The sequence below is a fragment of the Lagenorhynchus albirostris genome, chromosome 15, assembly GCF_949774975.1.
Source record: "Lagenorhynchus albirostris chromosome 15, mLagAlb1.1, whole genome shotgun sequence".
NCBI lineage: Eukaryota > Metazoa > Chordata > Mammalia > Artiodactyla > Delphinidae > Lagenorhynchus > Lagenorhynchus albirostris.
This window is the reverse complement of record NC_083109.1, coordinates 53,220,397-53,233,219: the sequence shown is the minus strand read 5'-3', so window position 1 is coordinate 53,233,219 and position 12,823 is coordinate 53,220,397. Positions and strand designations below refer to the sequence as shown.

Below are 12,823 nucleotides of genomic sequence, written 5' to 3'. Positions count from 1 at the left end.
AACATCAAAACAAACAACCCAATTAAAAAATGGGCAGAGGGGCTTCCCTGGTGGCGAGTGGTTAAGAATTTGTCTGCCGATGCAGGCGACAAGGGTTCGAGCCCTGGTCCGGGAAGATCCCACATGCTGCGGAGCAAATAAGCCCGTGTGCCACAACTACTGAGCCTGCACTCTAGAACCTGTGAGCCACAACTACTGAAGCCCGCACGCCTAGAGCCCATGCTCCGCAACAAGAGAAGCCACCGCAATGAGAAGTCCAAGCACGGCAATGAAGAGCAGTCCCCGTTCGCCGCAACTAGAGAAAAGCCCGCGCGCAGCAACGAAGACCCAACACATACAAAAATAAATAAATAAATTTATTTTTAAAAAAAAGATAGATGCACCCCCTATGTTCTCTACAGCATTATTTACAATAGCTAAGATATGGAATCAACCAAAGTGCCCATGAATAGACAAATGGATAATAAAGATGTGGTGTATATACAATGGACTATTGTATATGTATATACACCATCAAAAAAGAATGGATGGACCTAGAAGGTATTATGCTAAATGAAGTAAGTCAGATAAAGACAAATACTGTATGATTTCACGTACATGTGGAATCTAAAAAACAAAATAAATGAACAAACATAAAACAGAAACAAGAGTTATAGATACAGAGAACAAACATCTGGCTACCAGATGAGAGTGGGTGGGGAGAGGAAGAAATAGGTGAGGGAGATGAAGAGGTACAAACTTCCAGCTGCAAAATAAATGTCATGGGTATGAAATGTACAATGTGGGGAAATATAGTCAGTAGCTATGCAATATCTTTGTATGGTAACAGACGATAACTAGACTTACTGTAATGATCATTTTGAAATGTACAGAAAATAATTATTATGTTGTATAACAGGAACTAACACAGTGTTGTAGGTCAGTTACACGTCAAAACAAACACACACACATAGAAAGAGAGATCAGATTTGTGGTCACCAGAGGTGGGGAGGGGGAGGGGGAATTAGATGAAGGCCATCAAAAGGTACAAACTTCAAGTTACAAGATAAATAAGTATTAGGGATGTAACGTACAACATGATAACTATAATTAACATTGCTGTGTGTTATACATAAAAGTTGTTAAGGGAGAAAACCCTAAGAGTTCTCATCACACACACACAAATTTTTTTAAATTTCTTTGATTTCTATCATTTCTTTATATCAGATGATGGATGTTCACTAAACTTATTGTGATATTCATTTTGTGATGTATGTAACTCAAATCATTATGCTGGGCTTCCCTGGTGGCGCAGTGGTTGAGAGTCCGCCTGCCGATGCAGGGGACACGGGTTTGTGCCCCCGTCCGGGAGGATCCCACATGCCGCGGAGCGGCTGCGCCCGTGAGCCATGGCCACTGAGCCTGCGCGTTTGGAGCCTGTTGCTCCGCAACGGGAGAGACCACAACAGTGAGAGGCCCGCGTACCGCAAAAAAAAAACCAAAAAAAACAAAAAAAAAAACATTATGCTATACATCTTAAACTTATACAGATCTGTATGTCAATTATATCTTAATAAAACTAGAAGAAATAAAAAATTTAAAAATAAGGTTAAAGGGAAAAAAAAAAAGAACAGAAACAACATGAATAGATTCCTCCCGGTAGTAAGCCAGAAGCTCAAAGGAAGCAAGACACCTTCTTGGAATCAAATAGTAAGAATGATTTCCTGAAGACAGTAATTCTCAGATACAAGGAATTTTACTCAGTCAAATATAGCTGATGAAATAGATAACCACAATTATATTCTAGTTTTCAAATGCATAAAGAGTTTGCTTTGTGAAAGTAAGTTGGTTGTGAAGTAAGAGTCCATGAGATATTAAAGAGTATTAACTTATTATTGAAAATGAAAATATGATTTAATTAGAACAAATGCCTTCAAAATGCCCTCCCTTTATCTCCTCTTACTGTATATACTAACAACGGAATACCTTTAACCTGGAATGCAATTCACTAAAAACAACTAAAGTAAATCAAACTGAGAAACAAAGTAAAATAACATGTTACCAACAGAGACTCACTGAATCTAAGTTAGGTTTTTGAGTATGCTAAACACAGGGCAAAGAACACTTCATTACAAAGATCAATTTGCATTAAAAAAATGATAAACCTAAGCTTTGTTCTTTTGTCTTCTTCTGCCTCGGTGTGCAGCTTTCGGGATCTTGGTTCCCCAACTAGTGACTGAACCTGGGCCACGGCAGTGAAAGCCGGGAATCCTAACCACTAGGCCACCAGGGAACTCCCTAAGCTTTATTATTTTTAAAACACACTTTCTTTTTCTCCCCCAGGGTTTCCCAAGGCCATGTATATTGATTAATTGCTGTGAAGCATAATTTTAACGTAGCCATAGACTACTCAACAAAAGAGAGTTTTATAGTGAACAGTCATGAACCTAGGAAGTAAATGTAGCAATAAAGAGATATTTTCACACTTGGAGTTTTAAATCGACCAATACATTATTTCTGAAAGTGACAGTAAATCTGACAGTCTTTGTCTATGCTAAAAAAAAAAAAGCTGTCATTTATCTCCTCAGAGAAAATGTCCTGCAGCTCCCATAGGAGGGTGCTCTTGACGCTCACACCCAGTCCCTGCCAGGACCAGCAGGAACCGGGCCCAGGACTGCTGACCCACCAGCAGGACCTACAACCTGAGAATGTTTACTCTCTGTTGGAGGATGAATATTTTGTTCAGAATTAGGCCCAACATGACAACTTTCTTTTTTTTAACGCCGTGTGCGCCACTTGTGGGATCTCAGTTACCTGACCAGGGATCGAACCTGGGCCCTCAGCAGTGAAAGCGCAGAGTCCTAATCACTGGACCTCCAGGGAATTCCCCCAACGTGACAACTTTTGACTGAGAAAGTCCAGATGCTCAAGGAAACCAAATTTAACTCCTTGATCATTTACACCCACCACACTTTTCATTTTATTATAATTTTTTATCAAAATATTTCCCACATACTCTTTGAAATAAAGATCTGACTTGCTGATCACTTCTGTGCAGCTCACCCCACACACTGCCCTGCAGCCCCTCCTGGATACTTGCCCTGCATCTGACTTCCCTGGAGGCAGACGGCACCACCCCATCGCCACGGATGTCCCTGCCCATGTCTGCCACCGTGCCCGTCTCCCTGCCCGCCCGCCCGCCCGCCCATCCCACTCACGCAGCCGGCAGATGGGGCAGTTGCTGGCCTGGTAGCGCAGTGTGTCGGCGCACGAGTTGCAGAGGCACAGGTGGCGGCAGGGCAGGATCAGCGTGTCCCGTAGGTCTGACAGGCACACCACACACTCATTGCTGTTGTCGCTGTTCTCCTCGTCTGAGGGCTGTGGGTACACCGAGGGTCCCAGGGTCAGTGGTTCCCGAGGCCAGATTCCAGGGGCCTTCCTGTTCCCACTTCCCCTGGGGGCTGCGGTGGCGAAGGGAAGCCCCAGGGGCAGAGGAAGATCACCAAAGAGCAGGACGCCCCCCTAGCCCAAGACACCTCCCCAAATTGAGAGATCTTGGGTCTCCTACTCCCCAGAACCAAAGAGGAAATGTGGGAAGACTCGCGTCTGCCAAGGCTGCCCATTTACTTGCTTAAAACAGCAACAACAAAAACATGGCAACGGAGTTCCCGGGCAGTCCAATGGTTGGACTCTGTGCTTTCTCTGCTGGGGTCTGGGCTCCATTCCTGGTCGGGGAACTAAGATCCCACAAGCTGCGCAGTGCGGCCCCCCAAAAATAAATCAGGCAAGTCTAACTTGTTGAAATGTTTTCCTTAAGTAATGGCACCTTCTGGAAAACAAAATTAGCTTCTGGATCAAGAGGTAGCAACAGCCTAAACAGGGATCAGCCAAGTCCAGCCTGCTGCCTGCTTCTGAAACCAAGTGTTACCAGAATACAGCCTTGCCCCTGTGTTTCTGTATGTCTGTGGCTGCTTCTGCACGATCCCGGCAGTGCTAGACAGATGAGCAGAAGTGACAGACGCCATAGAGGTCGACAACATTAACTACCAGGCCCTCTATGAGAAGTCAGATGACCTCTGATGCAGAAACATGACCTGGGCAGAGAGCACTTGGCATCCAGCCAGTTCCAGCCACCACGGAAGCTGGCCTGAGACCCCAGAGGTTTTTTAAAAAAGGCAGCAGTTTCATTTGTGTCTTAAGACAATGAAAAAGGCATGGACTAATTCCCTGGCTGTGCCAGACCTTGGCTCTGTGGACCACCAGGCTCCTGTCACAGGCACTGGAAGGCGAGCCGGCCCACGGGTGCAGCGCGGGCTCAACTGCTGATGAAGGGAAAGGCCAAGGCTGCACCGGGGAAGGGGGCAGCAGGAGGGGGTCCGGCATCCCCATGCTGCCCTGATGGCCAGCTGCCCAGTGATGGTAACAAGCCAGTGAATTTGCTGGAAAAAGGACAATGTCCCACAGACTCTGCTAACTCTAGAAATTAAGGATAAATGATGGAGTCTGGGGGCCTGGGGTCTCCAGGGGAAGGCTCAGCAGGGAACTGGCTCATCTGCCACCAACCTGCAGGGCCCTGGCCAGGACAGGGGCCCCAAGCAGGTCACCCACAGGCCTGCCTCCGAGCAGCTGGGAGGAGCACAGGGGAGCACGGCCAGCCTGGCCCGGTGGTGCCACAAGCACGCACCTTCGTCTCCTGGTTGTTCTTGTTCTCAATGCCGTAGATCTCCTGCAGCAGATAGCTGACCCGGTCCACCTGGAGAGCAGAGAGGTGTCTGGGCACTTGCTCCCAACTCAATGGCTCCTCTGCACCCACCTTTCCCGACAACCCCTCCCAGGTGCCGGGCTCGGGTCCTGGGGGCAGGTGTGGTTGGCGATTCTGTCTAGCCCCACCCCCAGGGAGCGGGCACTACTGGAGACAGGCAGGGAGAACCGTCACCTGCCCAGCCGACTGGTATTAAGGACACTGGGCTGGGCCCAGGTTCTGCCTGCCCCGGAGGGCGTGGAGCCAAGCTCTACCCGGACCTGGCGACCACATCTTCTGCCCACCTTACTGTGCCCAACCCCAGAGGAAAACACCAGCCCCACAAGAGTGACCAGAGTCAGGCCTCGAGCTGACCACAGTTTAGGGGTCAGATACTCCTCCTGAGAGCCACGGCCCTGCCGGTCAGCTCTCCTGAAACAAGTGCCCAGACCATCACTGGGGTCTCCTGCCCTCCTGCCCCCTCCAGGTGTTGCACCTGCCAGAGTTCTCTCAACCCCTCTTTTAAAAAACTCAGCAACACCACTCCTGGGTTGTGGCTGACACACCTGAGCAGCTACACACAGGATAATCTGATAATCACAGCTTTGGAGACAGACCCCACCACAGCCGCTGTTAAATCAGTCTCCAGGCTCATTTCAGGGGACCCTGTCCGCTAAATCCTCACAGAACGTACCTAAGTCGGAGGCCACCAGGGCTAATTCTTCCTGGTGTTAGACCATGGAATTACGGACCCCAAAGAAAGGCTGTACTGGTCTATAGCTCCCATTGGTTCCAAGATATTCCATCCTTCTCTCAAATATGGATTAAGTCAATCTAAGTCTTTGCCCAACACAGAGGTGATTTCAGCAATTTGTGAAGAGGAGGGGAGGCTGCAGTGTTTCTCCCTTCTTTCCTCCCTCCCTTCCTCCATCCCTCCCTCCCTTCCTTCCCTTCTTCCTCCATCTGTCCATTCATTCACTCGGCAAGTGTTTACTGAACACTCACTCGGTTCAAGCTGGACAAGGTTTGGCTACGATGGTCAATGCAGGTACGTGGTGGGTATGCAGGACACGCGGACACACCCAGTGACCCCGACCCTGACTCCCAGAGCCCAGGGCCCACAGTAGTGGTGTCACCAGCTACTTCCACAGCGGCCATGGTGGCCCGGGGAGAATAATCCACAGAGACCACTGGGTCACATGTGTGCGCCTGTCTTTTAAATCAAAAGGGCTCACGGTATTTCCTCTGATGGACTTACGATTTGCTTCTGCTTTAAAGGCTTCACAGAGAAGCTGCCGTCGACGTGCTGCAGGGAAGAAGGACAGAGAGGTTAACTCGGCCATGCGGAAGGCCCGTCCTCGGTCAACCCACATCTACGGCTGAAAAAAGAAGGGGCCACACAAAGACTCGAGAGACAGGCCAGGGATCCTCCAACTGTGGTCCTCTGACCTGGCTTCGAAACTACCCAGAAAATCTTCTAAAAATATCGCCTCCTGGGTCCCACCCTGACCTACAAAACCCAACTCTCCCTGGGTCGTTCTCAAGAACACTCAAGTTCACCACCATCAGCCAAGTTCTGACAATGGATAGGCGCCTCCCCAGCTCCAAGAAGCAGCACCTGGATGACAAGAACCAAGACAGACGGCTCCAGCCCTCAAAGGGCTTGGTCGAATCGTGAAGACAGCACAAGGATGTCACTGCCTTACGTACCAGGAAGGCCCAAAGCTCTGAGAGCCGTGAGAACAAGATAGCAAATGCGTCTGGTGGTACCCGGGGAGGCACACGGCTCCGAGTCCACACAGTTAAGCACGGTACCAGATCTGAACTCTCGCTCACCAAATACCCCTTCTGAGTCCACTGAGACCAGCACCTGGCACTTTCTGTAAGGCTGATGGGTTCTGACAGAAGTTTCTAGCATGCTGCACTCCAAAAATAAGGTAGTTTCTCACTGGACTCTACACTGGAAGCACAGAATGGAGTGTCTGCCAGTGACGGCCCATCGCCCTGCCAGAGCACACAGGTGGTAAATAGTCACCATCTCCTCCGACAAGGCCGGCCTGGGGAGCACAGCTGGTGAGCCCAGAGATGGAGAGGGCCACCTCCACCACGGCCCCAGGAGGCCAGGGAGAGCACAGACCCAACGTCGCCAGAGGGGCCTCAGGCCCAGCTCCACGGACCCCCTGGGGCATCTGGAAAGACCCAGATCACAGGGAGGAGATGGGCTCTGCACTTAAGGCTTTCGGGGCTACAGGTACACCCTGGGCTGAGGAAGCCAGGGCTTGGAAGGACGTCCAGAACAAGCGGTCTGAGACTGGTTTCCTCGTGAGGTCCTTGCTCCTCGTCCATCTGGGCCACAGGCCGGTGCTAAAAACACAACTGCACAGTGCCGACCAACGTCAAGGAACACTACAAGGTGGGGATCAGCCGTAGCCTTTTCAAATAGGGGACACACCCCACTACGCTGGCAGGACTCTCGGTGACCAGGGACCCTGTCCCAACACAGCTTGGCCCTCGCTCGCTGCATGGACGGACGCATAGAACTGTCTGGACCCCGGTGAGAGGACCATCCCTAGAACCCGAGACACCCTAATGCAGAGTAAGTGGTGGGGCTGACTGTCCTCACCACCAGCCAACACCCCCACCACACACCATAAACACGGCCACAAAGCATGGACAGTCAGGGGCCTGGGGACTCAGGTCTGGTGGAAAAAAGGGCAAACACCTAAGTTCAAATACACATAATGCTAAAAAGGTAGTAGTAAATGAATCCTTCCATGTAAATGGTCTCTTTATATGCGGGGCACCCCCAACTCGGGGACCCCAGGAGAGTATGTATGTCACGTCTAGGACCGTACTAGGCAGGTGGCAGACCCTCGTCCACCCCACCAGCATTTACTGGGCACCTACTGCGTGCAGGATGCGATGACAAATGAGGAGTCGGCTGCACGATCAGGAGCAAGATGGCACTTACCTTCTCAAAGGCGGCCAAGAGCACGTGGGCGTGGCCGGTCACTTCCACACCTGCCCGGGAGAGAGGAGAGTGGTCAGAGCCGGCCTCTACCACCCCTGGCCCCCTGCCTCAGGCCTCCTCTTTCCAGCTGGCACGTCCCCAGCTCTCAGCCTGCAGGCAGGGCCTGGTCCTCTGAGGACCCACTGAGGTCTTGTCCTTGCCTCGCCCTCCTCTGCCTGCAGCTCCCTCCGACCCGCGCACCTCACCCGGCCCCAAAGCAGCCACTGCCGGCTGCCCACGGTTGGCTCTGCTCCCGTCTCACTCGGCATGGGGACAAGCCTAGGCCGGGCAGGGCTCTGGTGTCTGCACCCTCGCCCGGGACCCCACAGCCCACAGCAGGGGCAAGGAGAGGCCAGCAGGACTGGCAGGAAGAGGCAGGCGGCGAGGGGTCAGCGTGGCACTGGCAGCCTTCATCGTTCCACTGCGGGGTGGACACCAGCACTGGAGGCCTGTCTTGCCACTGTCAGCGCCGCGAGAGCCAGGCTCTGCCACAGGGGCGCAGGGACGGCACCAGCAGCAGGAGACAGAGTGCTCGGCGCCCGAGCCCCTCGGCCCCAAGCCCGCCCAGCAGGCTGAGCCGACGTCGTCCGCTGTTTCTGGACTGAGATCCCCGGACCTGGCTGACTGGGGTGAGGAGGGCCTCTTCCCAAGTGTGCACGCCTGGAAGGGAGACCGAAGGGAAGGGCCACTCACCGTCCCCCTCATCCACCACAGCCTGGATGACCACTGGAAACGTGCCCCGGTCCAGGTCAAAGTTCAGCTGCGGAGAAAGGAGGTGACAACAGTCAGACTGAGCTGGAGGGAGTGGGTGGGATGAGTAGGAGGCGTTGAGGTGACAGAGCTGAGGCCAGACAGGCGCCCTTTTCTTCTTTGTGGTAAAGCAGATTAAAAGGGCACATTTGTGTTCTAAGTGTAACTCAGTGTCATTAAGTACATCCGTACGGTCACGCGACCGTCAGCACCATCTTTCCTGGAACGTCCTCGCCAGCCCTCAGCGGGCCGCCCAGCCCAGCCCAGCCCTGGAACCTCCATGCTGCTGCATCTGTAGATGGGCCGACCCCTGGACATTCACAGAAATGGATGCACACAGTATCTGTCTTTTGTGTCTGGTGTCTCTCAGGCAGAATCATCACGCTGCAGGCGCCTCCCCCTTAAGGCCGAGTAGCACTCCCCGCCTGGCCAGACCTCACTGTCACCCATTCACCTGCTCAGACACCAGGCCCCCCTTCGGCTGTGTTGAGCGGGGCTGCCTCTGCTGGACTCTGCTGGGTGGACCCCTAGGCACGGGAGTGCCGGGTCCCACGGAGATCCCGCGTCTAACCTTGTGAAGAAAGGCACCCAGCTCGGCCCCAACAAAGACGGAACCAACGTGAAGGAGAGACCACGTGGCTTGTCCGAGCTCACGGAGAAACCTCCTCTCACTTTTCCTTCTCCTCCTGCTTAAGTCCTCCGGGGATCCCCGCTGCCCTCTGGCTGCAGGCCACGCTCCTCCCCACGTGTCCACTCAGGTGCAGCTTCCACGGCTGCTCCCCAGTGGGGACCGTGGGGAGGTCACACAGAGCCTGCGGGGCAGAGGCGCTCAGCCAAACACACCCACCACGGGAAGGGTGCCCAGCGGGTCCCTGGCCATCGGTGGGCGGCAGGGCCGGGCCGGGGCCAGTGCTGGGACAGGGCATACTCAGCACTGCCAGGTTTGGGTCTGGCTCTACAACCTGAGCATCAGGTCCCGGTCCTAACGCAAAAGTTCCGAGCAGGCGGCCGAGAGAGCACGCGGTGAGCACCAGCCCCTGGAGCTGCTTGTGTCCAGGCAGCGGGAGCCGGGGAGGGAATTGGCCCAGGAGGACCACGCTGGGTAGGGACTCCAGGGCACGGGGCTTGGTAGGAACGTGTGCGCACGGATCCACACGCGGAGAGGTGTCCAGGCCTACCCAGGACCCACAGCCTCAGGGTAGAAGGGCTGCACCACCAAAACTTGGACCTGGGAGAGGGAGGGACCCGCTTTCCCCGCTCCTGCCTTGCTCGGGGGTGCCCCACGGGGTGGGGGGGTGACCGCCCGAGACAGGAGTCACACATCCTCTACAGCTATCCCGGGGCCAGGGGCCTCCCACACGCCTGCTTCTGCCCTCCCTACACCGAGCCAGGGAACAGGGAGCCATCTTGCCAACGACCATCCCGCAGTTACCCCGGTGACGACGATGACGATGATGACGATGACGACGATGACGAAGCTGAGGTGGGTGTGATGCGCAGGTGCTGCCCTTCCCAGGCTGTAATCAGGCCCAGGAGGGGAGCTATTCAGGTGACAGAGCTGGACGGGGAGCAGTGCGGGCCCTGCCACCCCCACGCTTCCGGCCTGTTGCTGAAATATAGTCGTCAGCGCTGACGTGGCGACTTGGTTGCTCTGAGGAGCTGCCAGTGATTTGCATTTTCTTTCTCTCTTGCACACTGAGTGCTGCCTCAGCACCAGCTGACGGGTGGAATAAAAGACACTGGTCTGGGGAGGTGTGACGGGGGCTCCTGCCCCGCTGGCCGTCGGGTTCACGATGGACAGCCTGGCTAAGTAAGCACCCTGCACCCCGACTTCATGGACCCCTGCGGCCACCTGCGAGGGAGGGACTGTTTCTATTTCCAGCTGACAGATGGGAAAGCAAGGTTCGCAGAGGTGGCATAACTTGCTGGATGCTTCATAGACAGAGTGACAGAGCCAGGGTTGCCTCCAGGCCTCGCCCACCTGTGTCCTCCCAGCTCCTGGGAAAGGCCATCACTGCTTCCTGGATGCCGCTGGTACTTCTGTCCTGGAGACTCTGCTCTTATCAAGCCTGACCCACCTGGGGCCTCCTGTCCAGCCCTGTCCAAACCCTACTGCAAAGGTGCAAATGACTGTTGTCCCACTTTTCAGGTGGCAGCACCCCGACTTTCCCTGAGGAAATGTGGGAACAACTTCTCTCCTAGCCTGGTACTGTGTGGCCTGGCCAGAGGATGGTATGTCTACCTGAGCACTCTGGGACGCAGGCGGGGACCGCACCTCTCACTGGTCTGCAGGGCGCCAGCAGAGAGCGAGGCCAGCTCAGCAGGAGCATACCCTTCCTGATGACACGGGCCCCTGCAGACACCCAGCCTTTTCAGAATCTATGCCAATTAGTTCCTGATTTTCTTTTCTTAAGTCAGACTGAGGTGTTTCTGTCACTTGCAACCAAAGAAGTCCTGACACAGACACCACTTTGAAGGCTCTGCCGCAGCAGCCTTCCCGGCGCCTCCCACGAACATTCAGGGCCCAGACCACAGGGCAGCACACTACATGTGACATTTGTCCAACAGACTTGCAAACCCAACAGAAGACGCGGTGCTGAGCCAGGGACAGAGGTGGAGACGACAGGGCACCATGACCCCCGCTCTCCCCAGACACCAGGGCCTAGGGGTGGGGGGGAAGCCCTGGGAGTACAGGGACCTAGGGAGCAAGGACCACCTCCTCCCAGACTCCTGCTCCCCAGAGCTTGGCACATGAGTCACGCCCCAGAGCCAAGCATGCAGGGAGAGGACAGAGACTTCCACCCTCCCAGAGAGTCTGAGGGAGACGCTTTTTAGTTTTTGGCCACGCCAGGCAGCATGTGGGATCTTAGTTCCCTGATCAGGGATCGAACCCACGCCCCTGCAGTGGAAGCTTGGAGTCTTAACCACTGGACCACCAGGGAAGTCCCAGGAGACACTTATTTTTAATGCAGGGAGTGAGGCTTTCTTAGGGAAAAAGGCAGCCAGGTCAGGAGAGAGAGCAGCAGCTGACGGCAGCAGGAGTCCCGCCCAGGCTCCCCTCAGGCTCTGCTGTCACAGAGGAGCCGTGGACGAGGGTCTTTGCAAGGCCTAGGTCAGATGGACACTGGGAAATAGGGGAAAGGCAAGGGGTGGGGGAGGAGGGGACGTGGCTTTGACTGAAATAAATGGAAGCCCATGAGGAGCTAGTGGGAAAACTGCAAAGAAGCCCCACGAGCCACGAGGAGATCTGTAGGTGTTGACCTGGAAAGACTCCACATCATGGTGCAGTAAGAAAAGAAAATGACGCATGTGTGGGGCAGGGGGCATATGGGAAACCTCTATACCTTCCTCTTAATTTTGCTGTGAACCTTAAACTACTCTAAAATAGTCTTACAATTAAATTAATTTAAATTCAATTAAAAAGCAAACTGCACCCAAGAGGAATGAAAACATACATCCACACAAAGACTTACACACAAATGTTCACAGCAGCAACATTCATGATGGCCAAAAGGTGGAGACAACCCACATGTCCATCAGCTGATGAAGGGCTAAACAAAATATGATCCCATCCATCCAGTGGAATGTTATTCAGCCATAAAAAGGAATAAAGCACCGATACATACTACAACCTGGACAAGCCTTGAAGACATGATGCTGAGTGAAAGAAGCCAGCACCAAAGGTCACATAGTGTCTGATTCTGTTTATGAGAAATATCCAGAACAGACAAATCCAAAGAGACAGAAAGTGGATGGGCAGTGGCCAGGGGCTGGGGGAGGAATGAGGAGTGATTGCTAGTGGGTAGAGGGTTTCTCTTGGGGATGACAAAAAAGTTCTGGAGGTAAGGCAGTAGTGACGGCTATACAACTCTATGAATATAGTAAATACCACCGAATTATACACTTTAAAAGGGTGAGCTGGGGACTTCCCTGGTGGTGCGGCGGTTAAGAATCCACCTGCCAATGCAGGGGACACGGGTTTGAGTCCTGGTCCGGGAAGATCCCACATGCCGCGGAGCAGCTAAGCCCATGCGCCACAACTACTGAGCCTGTGCTCTAGAGCCTGTGAGCCACAACTACTGAGCCCACGTCCCACAACTACTGAAGCCTGTGCGCCCAAAGCAACAAGAGGAGCCACCGCAATGAGAAGCCCGCTCACTGCAACGAAGAGTGGCCCCCGCTCACCACAACTAGAGAAAGCCCGCGTGCAGCAACGAAGACCAAACACAGCCAAAAATAAATAAACAAAATAAATAAATTTATTAAAACAGAAACAAAAAAATAAATAAAAGGGTGAGTTGTATAGTATGCAAATTATGTCTCGATAAGTTGTTTTAAAAAAA

General features: G+C 53.4%; 1 protein-coding gene across 7 annotated transcripts in view; it reads right to left on the bottom strand.

The window, feature by feature from the left end:
* MGRN1 (mahogunin ring finger 1) overlaps positions 1 to 12,823 on the bottom strand; it is a 58,929-nt gene that overhangs the window by 12,244 nt on the left and 33,862 nt on the right. For all 7 annotated transcript variants that reach the window (XM_060124675.1, XM_060124673.1, XM_060124674.1 and 4 more), the window contains 5 exons: positions 8,424 to 8,490; positions 7,692 to 7,741; positions 5,979 to 6,026; positions 4,664 to 4,732; positions 3,198 to 3,357 (listed from right to left, as the gene is read on the bottom strand). In XM_060124675.1, coding sequence (XP_059980658.1) covers positions 3,198 to 3,357; positions 4,664 to 4,732; positions 5,979 to 6,026; positions 7,692 to 7,741; positions 8,424 to 8,490 — 394 coding nt within the window. The remainder of the gene's footprint in view (positions 1 to 3,197; positions 3,358 to 4,663; positions 4,733 to 5,978; positions 6,027 to 7,691; positions 7,742 to 8,423; positions 8,491 to 12,823) is intronic.